Source organism: Canis lupus, chromosome 14 (genome assembly GCF_048164855.1).
Source record: "Canis lupus baileyi chromosome 14, mCanLup2.hap1, whole genome shotgun sequence".
NCBI lineage: Eukaryota > Metazoa > Chordata > Mammalia > Carnivora > Canidae > Canis > Canis lupus.
This window is the reverse complement of record NC_132851.1, coordinates 41,017,660-41,032,753: the sequence shown is the minus strand read 5'-3', so window position 1 is coordinate 41,032,753 and position 15,094 is coordinate 41,017,660. Positions and strand designations below refer to the sequence as shown.

At 36.3% G+C, this 15,094-nt stretch overlaps 1 protein-coding gene across 2 annotated transcripts in view; it reads right to left on the bottom strand.

The window, feature by feature from the left end:
- The window catches only part of TMEM33 (transmembrane protein 33), a 38,011-nt gene that overhangs the window by 12,386 nt on the left and 10,531 nt on the right, over positions 1 to 15,094 (bottom strand). The window contains exons 7-8 of one of the 2 annotated variants that reach the window (XM_072774837.1): positions 10,609 to 10,692; positions 201 to 5,991 (exon numbers count right to left, since the gene is read on the bottom strand). In XM_072774837.1, the coding sequence (XP_072630938.1) occupies positions 5,862 to 5,991; positions 10,609 to 10,692 (214 nt within the window). In that variant the 3' untranslated portion in view covers positions 201 to 5,861. Of the gene's footprint in view, positions 1 to 200; positions 5,992 to 10,608; positions 10,693 to 15,094 lie in introns of those variants that run through there. The other variant, XM_072774838.1, reaches the window with a different exon arrangement.

The window sequence follows — 15,094 nt, the reverse complement described above, 5'->3', positions numbered from 1 at the left end:
GTACAAGTTGTTAAAATTGCCACAGAAAATATCTGCCAATTCTAAACACCTAGATGGGAAATACATCCTTCTATGTTACCCTGTGTTGATTTAATACTTTGGCTATACTGTGTATTGTAAAAAAAATTATAGGGTTATAAATAACTTATCCGCTAGGCTATAAATCTCACTAAACAAAAAATACAGAAGCAAGCACACAGTTGAGAGATACACTGTAATTTTTCTTTTTTTCCAGTTTCACCTTAAGATCACAAAATTACACCATTTTTATTAGATGTGATGGGCTGAGGACAACAGAAGTGCTCAAATTCACCTTATTCTAACAATAGGGCAATGAAGCACAATGAAAAGCTGAATTCTAACTGTAAATGTTTTTTTTTTGAAACATAACATTTTCAAATCTGCTTAAATCCAGAGAGATTTTTATTACACAATTTGATTTTTACATCAATAAAATCTTAGATATATAACAATACAGATGAAGGAACAAGAATTTAATTTGTATTGAAATAAATATTAGATATACAAAGCACATAGAGTGAAAAAGGGTCACAATAAATTAAAGTGGAGACATCATTTTGTTCAATCACCAAAGAAAGCCCTTGACACTTCCAATTTCATACCATCAAATTTATCATTCTTGCTGATTTAAGCAGAACACAAAACAAATATGGATCCCAGGGCTTACTTTCACAGGTACCAGCATAGATAATTTACTACAGTGATCCAATTTGGAAATCAGTAGGGACCAATAAATCGCTGCATAAAAGAAAGAGCGAATGAGGCCCTTTTTCCTTAGTGTCAGCAGGCTATTATTATTATGTTTATTAGATTTTCTTGAAAGGACTTCACATTTTCTCAAATATTCAGGAGAAATATATTTCCCCTCTGAGCCCTACATTAGCATTTATGTGCGTTGGTCTTGAATATAGGAGAATGATGAATTTTTCAATTTATTTTATAAATTTATACAGTCTGGATAGTATTGGCCTGAAGAGTATAACTCCCCAACCTGTACGGATTAGATATTAAAAATGGATTCAAGAGAGGTTACTAAGAAATGCTGACATACTATCTACACAAATTTTTTAGTTCAATATATCCCATTATATGGAGCACCAGAACTAATGCATTTATAAATCAAACAGTGTTTTATGACTCTTTCTAGACTTTGTGACCCTTTTACATTTGTTCCAATAAAGACACATCACAAATGTTACCTGCCCAAGACTTTGCCCATTTGGTCTCAACTTACAAATATATATGAAGGCAAAAATTCATGTCAAAAGCAATTGTTCTACTCGGAAGGTACAAAAGAAAATCTAGAATTCAACTGTCATGAACCAAGAAAAAAAAAACTAGTTTAAAAGGATTGAGCATATCAAAAAGTTACTTTCAAGAAGGCTATGAAGGAAAATGTGAGATGACTGGAGCCTTTCCTTCTCCTTTAATGTGAGTTAATTTTTAGATTACAGCAAAGGTATCTACCAATTTTTTTTCTAATTCTCTACGAAACAGAATCTGCTTTAGATTTTAAAAATACTGTAATTTTTCTCCTGTCGCATCAACTCAAACTGAGTGCAGCTTTCCTATTTGCGCTGCACAAGAGAAGGAGCACTCTAGGGTTCATCCCTCACACAGAAAAAACAGTTCCTTCTCAGGACCCACCTGTATACCACCTTAGAAGATACACGTGTCCAAAATAATTACTAGCGGGAATCCTTCCAAATTTTCTTATCCTTAATACCAGATCCAGCAACAACTTTCCACTCTGAATATTAGAAGAGGGCTGCTCAATTAAAACAAACCCTGGAAACGACTCCTGGATTTACAGACATACTTTTGCCACACTATCTACTAAACTACATCATTATACACACACACACACACACACACACACACACACACACACACACACACATATATAGCCTCTGCAGAATTCTAATCCTAGAGAAATTCCACTGTGGTGTAAAATAGAAACTAGTTGTCTCTGCAACTCAAACTGAATTTACAAGTCTAAGTATCATTCTTGATATAATAACCAAAATATTTCAATATGCTTTTATATTACCACGAAAAGTCTAAATTTTAAGAGACTGAACTGGCCATACCTTGTATACCTACAAAACGACCATGAAAAAATTCTAAGTACCATATTTCTACACACCTGAAAATTAAGGATAAAGAACACTCTTATAATTGATGTATTTAGGTGATTCAGGCACTATTTATAAAGAAAAAAACCCAAAACAACACAGGGCCCGTGATCTGAATGATGCCATTCCCAAGTGTGACCTATATTCCCATTTAACTAGAAAGTACACATTACCAGGGCACTTCCTCCAGCTTTTCAACATTTCAATATTTTACTACGATTCCAATATAACCGAATACGTAGTAATGCAGTTTCATTACATTACTATGTACTCACAGTAAATACTTATTAAACATTTGTTGAATTTGAGTAATTACATATTAAAAAGGGCGAAGGGCACCAGGTCCTCAGTCTGGCTGACTCCCGCACCTCTGGTGGCACTGGACCTTCCCTTCCCGGAGGCTCCCTGAGGAAAGCCTGCCACCTACTGCTCAGGACCGTGACTGTCTGTGGTTACTTCCTCCCTTGAGGCTCTCATTAACAGAGGAAGAATCAAGACTGGTCTAAATTTGGGTGGTAGCTTTGAGGCTAGCAGATCCTAGGGGGATCTGGGCTGGCATGGGCGGGGGCGGGGAGGGAGGGTGTTTTAGAGTAACTATTTTAATCAAAATAAACTCCTCAGGATTAGACAAAAGTCTTTAACCACAAATCCCTCAAAATTAATTCCATTCACTCTGATCTCAAACTTTTAAAAAACTAAGTCTCTCGGTTCCACTTATCTCATTACATATACACTCATTTTCCTTTCCACGTCAAATAATATTCATGTCCTAACCTTATAAACCTAAATCAGAATTTTTGATCTTGATTTTTAGAAAGAGAATTCTGACAGCGTTACAAAATTCAGTTATAAAACAGATCTCCTAAATTTTTCATAACTTCTGGTTTAATACCACAGCATGCTTTGATTTTCCCTGCAAGGGAGGTTCCTAAATATCTAAATTTAATTACTTGCTTACTTCCAGGAGCATCTACCTTGGTAAATTTTATTCCAAGAAAATGTAAATACAAATTATTATTTAAGAAATTTCTCTTTGGACTGACATTAAACAGAATTTACTTCATGAGGAATCAAGTATACAAAAAGAATATAGAATTCTTGTTGTAATAAAAGTAGGTTCTATGTTCAGTTTCCACCTGTCCAAGAGGGTTTAATATCTAAAAGTACTAGAAGAACAATCGCATACTGTATCACTTCTAAAGAATTAGATATTCTGGATGTTAACTTTTTTAAACCCAGACGTAAAAACAGGTTCAGCTAAGCTATAGTTTCTCCTATTTCATTCATTCCACATACTGCTACTGTATTTCTAATTTTAATTTGATAGAGGTACCTATTAAACTATCATTCTAGAGCCAAATCAGCTGGTTGCATGTATACGTATTGCAGGATTCCTAACTACAAGCCATGCAAACTAAGTATCTGGTAATGCTCAAATTGTAAAATTTACTTTTTCATGACTCGAGGAGTATTTTATTTATAAATCAAGCCTTCCATGAAAGAACAGTCCATCAGGAGCGTATCAGAAATATAATCTTGTATGTGATAAAAAGCCTCAACTTTTAAAGCACAGGGTTTCTGAATTATTAAGTTTTAATATTAAAATTCCTTTTGTTAAAACCAACATGAAATCATTTCCTTTAGGGAAATCTTTCTGACCAAAAGTAATTTCTAAACGAAGGAGGAAAAACTCAGAACAGAGGCATACTCATAGGTCATTAAAAGACAATCATAGAAAAACAACTCACAAGAAAATTAATAAATGGAAAAAATGGCAAAATTTGAGTAAGTTCTATATTTTAACTAATAGTATTGTTCCAGGACTAATTTCTTAGTTTTGATAACTGTATAGTTACATAAGATGTTAATATAAGGGGAAGCTTGTAAAAGGTTATACAAGAACTCTTGGTGCTATTTTTGCAACTTTTCTATAAATTTAAAAGTATCTCATGATTAAAAAAAATTGTAGAAAACAAACTAGTAACTTAAAAATAAATCACTTCAGCTGCCATATTTCTTGATATAATTCAAGACTTAAGTTTTAAAGACATCATTAGAAATCAATATGTTTACTTAACATTATAATCACTTTATTGCTCTAGAAAATTAGTTCTTAAAACCATCAAATTACATATATAGTGATGAGGCGAGCTACACACCCATCCACCCACCCAATCAACTGTATTGCATGAGGCTGCTTTTCTAACTTAGTAGATAAATATTATACAAAAATACAAAAAACAGTTGGTTACAGTTGAGCTATCAAGTAGATGTCACATTTCCAGAGATGGGAAAGTTGAACAAAAAGGAAACTGAGGTTACTGACAAGTATGAATGTATCTGAGAAATCCATTTACATGCAGACAGAAGAAAACTGGTTACAAAAACTATGACTAAAAACTTTGCAGTGTTTTAAACATTCCTAATCATGCAACAGTAATAAAGATCAGAATCAATTTTATAAAGAAGTTGACGGCAGCTCAACAAACAGGATTTAACATATTATACAACTCCAATCACGGCTGCATAATACACCCAATACTCCCAAATTTACCTGTGCATTACAAAATTAAAATGCACACTGTTCCCCCACAATTCCTCCTCCAGCCCCATTCCCAATCAATTATCTTACCTATAAACCTTTCCATTTAACCTTTTAAAAATCAGATTGGATAGGTCACAGTATGTAATCTACAGGATAATCTTCATTATTATTTCAGAACAGACACCAAGCACAGGCATATGCTCAATCTTCAGTCACATTCCTTTCAAAAGATATCTGAACTGCTGCAACTGTCTATGAAAATTCAACCCTAAGAAACCGAGAAAATTGGCAGTCAAGAATCTGATCTAATTCTACGAACTATAGTAATACTAATAATCTATGTGTCCACATTTGTAGAAGGGTTTCCTATTTGAGAAAGGTTACTGAATGGCTCTCTGAAAGGAGAAAGGTTACTGAATGGCTCTCTGAAAGGAAAGCTGTAGAACTACCACGGCTTTCTGATGTAAAACAGTTGTGACCCCAGATATTTACCCATTTGGCTAACAAGCTTATAGCTCAGCCTTCTAAAAAATATTCAAAGCCACATTAAGTAGTTATGGAAATAAAATTTTGGAAGGTCATAGTGTAAGATGCATGCAGAATTCCTCTTATAATGGTATATCCAAAATAAATCCTAACAAAGCAGCACAAAATCAATTTAAGAACAATTTGAAATTAAATACAGTGGTAAAGGTTTCTTTTAAAATCATCAACCAAAATAACTAAATGGCAAAAGAATACTGTCTCAAAATATAATGCATTCATGTATGTTAATATTACCATAATGAAATCATGCCAGATGTAAATTTAGAGTACCAATTAGGTTCAAAGAAATTTAAGAGCTACTTTTACAATAAGAGAAATAAATGTATTTCATGATAAAGGCACAGCAGCATTTAAAAAAATTTTGATACATTTATCACAAGATAGAAACTTCCTTAACCATGAACAACACAGCACAGTAAAATTTTCTTGGGAATTTTTAAAAGGCTTGGTTTAACATGCCAGGAAAATAATCATGTTTCCACTGAGATGCATTTATGTAAATTATGTAAATTGGATTGAGGTCAGTTTTACACCTGGAATTAACAACCCCGAGCAGAAGTACCAACTCCTAAAAATGCTTATTTATACTATATATAACTTAGGTGGATGTTACACTATGCAACTGTTGGTGCCAGTCTGCTTATAAAAGCAATACTCTGGAGACAAAGTCTTCTCACAAACAGTGGGCAAGCCGGTTTCATTATTACATGTTCAACAACAATCCTCAGTTCATTAAACAAGGTCCTGCAAAATAAAATAGTTTTCTTTCAGACACAAAAGGAAAAAGAATACAAAGCAAATGCTGATAAAGGAATTCCCCATAGCCACTAAAGAATCTGAAGTAAAAGAAATAACTAGAATGCACCGTAGGAAACACACAAAATAAAATTCTCAAAATCCGTATTTGTGTCTTTTGGAGGGTGAGGGAACAGCATCTGATCAATGGTTATCTCCAAGGGCTGAGATAAGGGGTGATTTATACCTTCTTTACAGGAGAGTCACATCATTTTCACATTTAATTTTGGTAAATTCACTAGTTTTAAAAAAGAGCAAGAAAGTGAAATTCCATCTATTTTCCTTAAACTATCACCTTAAACATACATAATGCCTCTCAGAGCTCTCGTCATCTATAAAACAGGAAGATGGACTTCATGGAGTCACCCAGTAAGTTAAGTGAGACAGCAGAGAAGATACTCCGTAAGTGCTATTTCCCAATCAAGCCAGTTCCTGTTTATCTTCAGACTCAAGCCCGACTCCTACCATCTATGCCTTCTCTATGCCTTCTCTGGTCATAATGGAACCTGCGGCTTCATCTCCTCCCCCACTCTCTGCCAGGACTCCCGAATCCCCAGTCATGCCGCACTTCTGTGCCCCAAACAGGCCGCCGACTTTAACCGTGCCTGCTGCCTCCAAAGGACTCCTTAGGACCTGCATCACACACACAGTACAGGCTGGCAGACATAAAATCATGCATGTTGGCGAACTGTGATTTACAAGAGCTTTTGAAAGGTCACCCAGAGTAATTCTGATTATTCACTTTTGAGTTTTCACTTTATGTGCTGACTCATCCTGTGTAAGACAATTCCTGCTCTACCTTTCTGTATCCTCTGTTATTTTGCTGGTTAGGAAAAAGAAAAGCTACCATTTTAAAAAAGGATGTAATATGCTTTCACACAAAGACAGGAAGGAAATCTGTAAAGATGCAATTTTATCCAACCACCTGCCCTTGTATCTACCTGTGGCAGGCCACAACTCTCCTAGGTCCCAGGCCAGAAAGGGCTTCTTTATCTTGGTCTTCCTCCCCAAGCCCTAAGCTCTTACCTCCTGAATCTTTCAAATTTATCCCTTTTTATTTTACACAGAATTAGTTTAGGCTCTGGACTACTCTCACAGTCTCCAAAGTGGCCCTTCTTTCCTCTTGCTGAGCCGGTGACATGTCTTCTGGGATATTTCTAAATCAGATCTGATCACCTTCTCAACCCCTCCATGTTCTGAGCTTCAAATGCTCCTCCCTCCCATGAAATAAAATCTAAACCCTTTCTTGCTCTCTCCCTGTCTTAACTTCTAGGCACAGAGCTTCATTACTTCCCTCTACACTTCCCTGACTCAAGCACCTTGCACTTTCAGGGGCCCCCGTGCCCGAACTCAGACTTCAGAAGGCCTGGCTTCTGGTACCACTTCCTGGATGAGCTCCCCATCAGCTGCCTCCTTGTTCTCTGTGCTCTCACAGGACAGTCACCAGCACACTGACTTACAGAGGGTCTAATTCACTCAGCTCTAAGGCTCTAGGAAGCAAGTACTTCAAGCCTACATCAACTTACCACCAACACACAATCACTGTCTTCTGAATGACTCTAATGAATAAAACTAGATGACACCTTGAAAATACATTGGTCAAACCCCTCAGGTTACAAATGAGGCCTAAAGTCAACGGCTTGCCTTAAGGTCGTGCCGCTAGTTTTTTGGTTTTTTTTGAGATTTTATTTATTTATTCATGAGACCCACAGAGAGAGGCAGAGACACAGGCAGAGGGAGAAGCAGGCTCCCTGCAGGGAGCCTGATGTGGGACTCGATCCCAGGACCACAGGATCACGCCGTGAGAAGGCAGATGATTGCCCCGGGCATCCCCACGTGGCTAGTTCTTTCATTCCTGGCTCTACCCCTGGCATGATCTAGACCATGTCTCAGAGCTGCTCTGGAGCAGCAGTGACGACAGAACAGTCAGTGACGATGAAAATGTTGGGATCCCTGGGTGGCGCAGCGGTTTGGCGCCTGCCTTTGGCCCAGGGCGCGATCCTGGAGACCCAGGATCAAATCCCACGTCGGGCTCTCGGTGCATGGGGCCTGCTTCTCTCTGCCTGTGTCTCTGCCTCTCTCTCTCCCTCTGTTACTATCATAAATAAATAAATTTAAAAAAAAAAAAAAAAAAGAAAATGTTTCTCTGTGCTTTCCAACAGTGATCACCACAGCCACACATGGCTTCTGAGTGTGTGAAATTGGCTAACATGACTCAGGAATTGAGTTTTAAAGTATATGAATTTTAATTAATTTTTTTATTTAAATGGTCAAATGCGGGGCACCTAGGTGGCTCAGGAGTTAAGCATCTGACTCTTGATCTCATCTGAGGTCTTTGTCTCAGAGTCATGCATTCAAGCCCCAGTTGGGCTCCATGCTGGGCATGGTTAAGCATCTGCCTTCAGCTCAGGTCATGATACCAAGGTCCCGCGATCAAAGTGGAAGCCCCTTGTCCCCGGCTTTGCTCAGCGGGGAGTCTGCTTCTCCTTCTCCCTCTGCTCCTCCCCCCTGCTTATATGTGCTCTCTCTTGCTCTGTCAAATAAACAAAATTAAAAAAAAAAAAAAAACCCAAAAAACAAAATGTAGTTTTTATAGGCTGTTTATCAATATTTTTAAGTACACATATTTCCCATTACCTTCCCTCTGTTTTGTTTTGTGTGCTTATGCAAGATCTCTGAAAATGCTTATTGGCACATATTTGTGTTACCTAGATCCACTGCTATCCTTTCCTTTTTTATCCCACTGGACACTTCTAAAATTTCTCTGAATTAAGGGCATGTGGAGAAAATGGGGGTAGAGATTATAAGGGTATAAAGCAGTAGAGGAAAACAAATCTGCTGATGAAAATGTGTATGAGGGCAGGGGCCCCAAAGATACTGTTTTCTGAAATGAATACATGAACCAGAATGAAAAAGGGCAAAAACTCATGGAATCAAGTAAAACTGAAGGTTTATTCCTGACTAGGGACTTATTCAGAACCTATGTCTAATGGGGATCCCTGGGTGCCTTGGCAGTTGAGCATCTGCCTTTAGCCCAGGGCGTGACCCTGGGTCCTGGGATCGAGTCCCACACTGGGCTCCCTGTATGGAGCCTGCTTCTCCCTCTGCCTCTGCTTCTCTCTCTCTGCATCTCTCATGAATAAATAAATAAAATCTTAACAAAAAAAAAAAGAAAAGAAAAGAAAAGAAAAGAAAAGAAAAGAAAAGAAAAGAAAAGAAAAAGAAAGAAAACCTATGTCTGAACTAAGCTCTGTCTTAGGAAGTACTTTAAGAAAGACATTGTCTAACAGAGCATAAAAACCCCTCAAAAACATGAATCAGAATTATAGAAAGAGGAAAATAAGTTATGTATTAAAAACACAGCCAAATCTAAGTATTTTTCAAACATTACTTCATTTCACCTCCAGGAAGAGGTTTTCTCCTCCACCAGTGAAGAAATTAAAATTTAATTAACTTGCCTAAAGTTACACACCTGGCAAATGATGGACCAGCATTCAACTTCAGTTCTTTTACTTTTCTCATGAAAATAAGGATCACGCTAAAACACTCAATTTCTGACTGAGCTCTACTATACAATGAATTTTAAATTTGTAAACAAAAGCTACTTTAACATTAGCATCCCAGTAACATATCCCAGAAGCTGTTAAAAACTACTATTCGTTTCAGTTTCACTCTAACCTGTGAGATCAGCACGCAGAACTTAACTGTCTCATGTAAGCCTCCATTCCTGAACATTACGGTAACGCATTCAAATATTTCTGCTTCCTCCAAACTACTCTGCACAAGTCTATTAGAAGAGTAAGATCATGTCCAAGCCATGATTCCTATACATCTAAAAGATAAATTCCAAACTTCTGATCCAGAAATTCAAGAAGTTTTACAATTTGGCTCTAATACACCTTGTTAATCTCAGCTACACCCACTTAGCACTCAGGATCCCTGGTATCGCCACACAGGTCCATCCAATGCCCTTCAACATGGCTTGTTCCTTCTTGTCTTTGAACTTATGTTCCTACTCTCTTCCTACCTAAAATGCTGTTACCTATCCTGTCTATTCAAAGGCTTTAATTTTCTCGAACAATTAAAATTTCTGCTTTGTGAAACTTTCACGGGCCCTTTTTATATCCTGGCTCAAGGATCTCTCCTCCCTGTGGAGCACAGTATTGATAGGATACAGCAAACACAAGAGTGCATCATATATTGGGTTTGTGAACGCTGTATCCTGAACTACTGTTTCCTTATTATCTGACATATGGTTTTGTTTCTTCAATTAGGAAAGTGCCTTGAGATTGGGACTGATGTCTTAGACATCTTTAAATCTCTTAAACTTGAATACTATTTTATTTGATTACTACTTTGGTGGAGATCAAGGTAGATCCGGTCTCAAGTTCTAAAAAGAAATACAACCACCTTCTCACTAACCCTACTAAGGCCTGGAAGTTAAATTTACAAAAAAAAAATCTCTTGCTTAACTCTAACATAAAAGCTAAATAACTCTTAAACGTTATACTCTATTTTACAATACTCTCAACAAATAAAACAGATTTAAACTAATCACCAGCTTACCGACAATATGGATTTCTTCGAGAGGAATATCGAAGAGTAAGAAATCTGTAGTATATAAAAGGCTGGAGCAAACTTCCTTGACCACTGAAATAAATAAATAAAAGGGTAAGAAATATACATTAACAATTCATATGTACACTCTCAAAACTGAAAGCAATTTAACTGAAGAATGTGTGTGCTTTCATTCATTACATGGTCATGGCAGGGGTGCCTGGGAGCTCAGTCAGTTAAGCATCAACTCTTGATCTTGGCTCAGGTCATGATCTCAGGATCATGAGACTGAACCCCGTGTCCAGCTCTGTGCTGGGCAAAGAGCCTGCTTAAGACTTTCTCTCTCCCTCTGCCCCTCCCCAGTGGCTTCGTGCACGTGTAAGTGCTCTCTCTCTAAAAATAAACAAAATAAATGGTCATGGTAGTATCTATCATGTCTAAATCAAAGTTTATTTACTTAGAGCAGAGGTGCAAGAGCACAAATGGGGGGGAGGGGGGCAGATTCCCCATTGAGTGTGGACCCTGAGATCATGACCTGAGCCAAAATCAAGAGTTGGATATGTATCCAATTGAGCCACCCAGGCACCCCTAAATCAGTTATTCTTTATTTTTTTTTAATTTTTATTTATTTATGATAGTCACACAGAAAGAGACAGAGACATAGGCAGAGGGAGAAGCAGGCTCCATGCACCAGGAGCCCGACGTAGGACTCGATCCCGGGTCTCCAGGATCGCGCTCTGGGCCAAAGGCAGGCACTAAACCGCTGCGCCACCCAGGGATCCCCAATCAAAGTATTTCTTAAGAAGAAAGTAAGAGTGGCACCTGGCTGCCTCAGTTGGTAGAGTATGTGACTCTTGATCTTCGGGTTGTAAGTGTAAGCCCAAGTTAAGTATACAGCTTACTTAAAAAGAAATAAAAGAATATACATATGATTGCTAAAGACTAAGATGTTATCGTTTAAATTTTTATAAACATCATATTGATGTATATATTAAGTTTAAAACCTATTAAATAAATACATCAGAAAATGTATACAGATGCCTGAGTTGCTCAGTCAGTTAAGCCTCTGACTTCAGCCCAGGTCATGATCTCAAGGTCCTGAGATCCAGTCCTGCGTCACACTCCCCACTCAGCATGGAGTCTGACTGTCCTTGTCCCTTTCCCTCTCATTCTGCCCCCATCCCCACTCATGCTCTCTCTCGAATAAATAAAACCTTTCAAAAGATATATGATAAAGCAAACATAACAATGCATCATATACTGGTTTGTGAATGCTGGACCCTGAATTATTGTTTCCTTATCATTCGACACTTAGGAAAGTGCCTTGAGATTGGGACTGATGTCCCCAAAAAGAAAATGTATAAATGCTTCTATAATTACTACCAATAAATAATTGTTCATCAAGTTGTGAAACTTTATAACACAGTAAGTGAAAAGTGGTTCGTTTTATATAAACAACAACAAAAAAAAAACTAGTAAAATCACATAGGCTCCTTAGTAAATTTACACAGCTTATTCTACTATTTTGCTTGGTTAAAAAGCACTATTATAATACCCAAGAGCTATATACAAATTTATGAAATTCTAAGTCAAGAATTCTTTTCCTAGGAAAGACTATCTGGATTAAGACATTCACTACCAATAACTATAAAGTAAATGCATCAATATTTGGATAATTAGGTAGCAGGGTTAAGTATATTATCTTTACTTGATGGAGTATGCAACTACCTAAAATCTTGATTATGAAAACTATACAGCAACTTTGAAAAATGCAGAACATAAAACTATACATATTATTATATTTTAAACCTTTTGAGGAAGTAAAGATGCTAATGTGGTTTTTAAAGTTAATTTTCTTTTTTTTAAAGTTAATTTTCATCTTTTCTTCTAAATTGTGATATTACTTTCATAATAAAAATTTACATAATTATAAACTAATCACTAAACATTACATCCATTTCCCCCAGAAATTCCTGTGACAAATCTTTAATCTTCAAATGGAAAAATATACATACTATAGAAAATATAGAAAATAATATACAATAAAAAACAAAATTTCCATCCTCCAAGTTAGCCCCTTCCTCAGAGTTCCAGCTTAGTCGCTAATATATCCTTCCAGAAATTCACATGCACAAGTGTATATGACTAACCCTAATATGGTGCTCACTTTATGATTTGCTAAATCCACTTAAACAATTCTAAGAGGGAACTGGCATTATCACTCTCATTTCAAAAATGAAGAAACTGAAGCAGAAAAAAAATCCACATGCTCTTAAATACACAAACATACCTCAAGATATAAAAGGGGAATGCTCTACACAGTTCTTAACAAATTTTTAAATGTATTATACCTTAAAGATTATCTCCATCACAACACATAAATTTACCTCATTCTTTTTTACAGCTTCAAGCAGTTCATCTTATGCATTACTATTATGTAACAAGTGCTCTACTAATAAAGCTACAAAGACCTCATCCTTTTATGTTTTTTTACACTCATGTTCATGTATATGTAAGATAATCTCACAGACTTTACCTCATCTTTAAATACAAAGCTTGAAGCATTACTGTGAAAAACATAACTTAATGAAGCCTTCTAATATTAGATTGTTCTTCTATCATGAAGGGAGCAACTAAGGAATAATGATTTTAAATTATTTTAATTTTATAGTTTGTGTTATATGCAAGTGACATCAAAGCATCAATAGCTTTAGGGACTGAATAAGACATTATAATCTTTTTAGAATAACAAAGTGATTTCTCTATTTAAATATTTCTGGTAAATTCTCATCTCTTTTACAATAATCTTGAAAATTAAAATCAAGTTGTTTTAAAGTTTAACTTCTTTAAATGTGGTATCAATGCTCAAGAGTCTAAGTCAATGATTACATCAACTAGAATTCAGGTCCCTAACACCCAACAAGAAGCCTTTTCACTGTGTCATTCTGGAGCACATGTGGTGATCCTGGAGTTTCCAGAGAAAAACATTACTTAAAAGAATGGAACAAGTAACTGTTATTTATGAGGAAATCTGTAAAACTCAGTAACTAGCTTACAGCCTGCTAAAGAAAAAAACGAGAGATGCTAAAATATCACTAATTAAGGCAATGCACATTAAAATGAAATATTTCATAAACAAAAATAAGTTTTTATAAATTAATGAGCTTATGGAAAATAGATAATACAGACGTCTTAGAGGACAATGTGCCATGGTCTATTAAAGATACAGTGCACTTAGCTTAAACTCAGCAAAATCAATTCTGGTTTAAAATAAACAGAGGGGGCAGCCCCGGTGGCGCAGTGGTTTAGTGCTGCCTGCAGCCCGGGGCGTGATCCTGCAGACCTGGGATCGAGTCCCACGTCAGGCTCCCTGCATGGACCCTGCTTCTCCCTCTGCCTGTGTCTCTGCCTCTCTCTTTCTGTGTCTCTATGAATAAATAAAATAAAAAATCTTTAAAAAAAAAATAAAGTAAAAAAAATAATAATAAAGTAAACAGAGGCCCAAAAGTATAGGCAGAAAGGTAAAAAGAGGGGCACGTGGCTGGTTCAGTTGGAGCATGCAACTCTTGATCTCAGGGTCCTGAGTTTGAGCTCCACATTGAGGGTAGAAATTTTTTTTTTAAGATTTTATTTATTTATTCATAGAGCGGCAGACACAGGCAGAGGGAGAAGCAGGCTCTATGCAGAGCCTGATGTGGGACTTGATCCAGGGTCTCCAGGATCACGCTAAACCGCTGCGCCACCAGGGCTGCCCAAGGGTAGAAATTACTTAAAAAAAAAAAGGGTAAAAAGATGTTTACTCCATCAATATTTGGAAAAGCAAAAATCTGGAAACAAATGTTTCCCCATCAACAAGGGAACAGGTAGTGAAATGCAGCCTACTTATATGACTGAACACTACACAATCATTAAATGGAAAACAGAGTTGTTATCTATCAACATTTATAAACAGGACATGAAAACATACTGTATTAACTGAAAAAAAGCAAGATGCAGATAACTGATGCATTATGGCACTTCTGATGCAAAATAAAAAAACGAAAGAAACCAAACCCCACACCATACTAGTATGTATTTTCTACATATCTATATAAGTATTTCTAAAGTACTACATGCATGTACACATAAGGAGGAGGAGAGGACAGAACTGCAACAATGGTTCATGGTAAAATAATATATGGCTTTTATCTATAATGTCCTCTTATTGGAAAATTTAAAAAGCTATAATCCAGGAAGAAATGTACTTTTATTTTTTTTCCTGCTAATTTGATTTTTTTTCCCCAATTGGCTTTTAAGCAGTCATTTTTTTCCCACAACAAAGAAGATAAACACATTAATAGAGACAGAGAAGAACTTCTGAATTGGTAACCAAAGCTTATGCCATTTAAACTGCTCCTCCCCTTTCCTTTTTTTTTTATTTTTTTATTTTTTTTTATTTTTTATTTTTTATTTTTTTTCCCTTTTTTTTTTTAAAGTTTAATTTTAATCCCCGGTA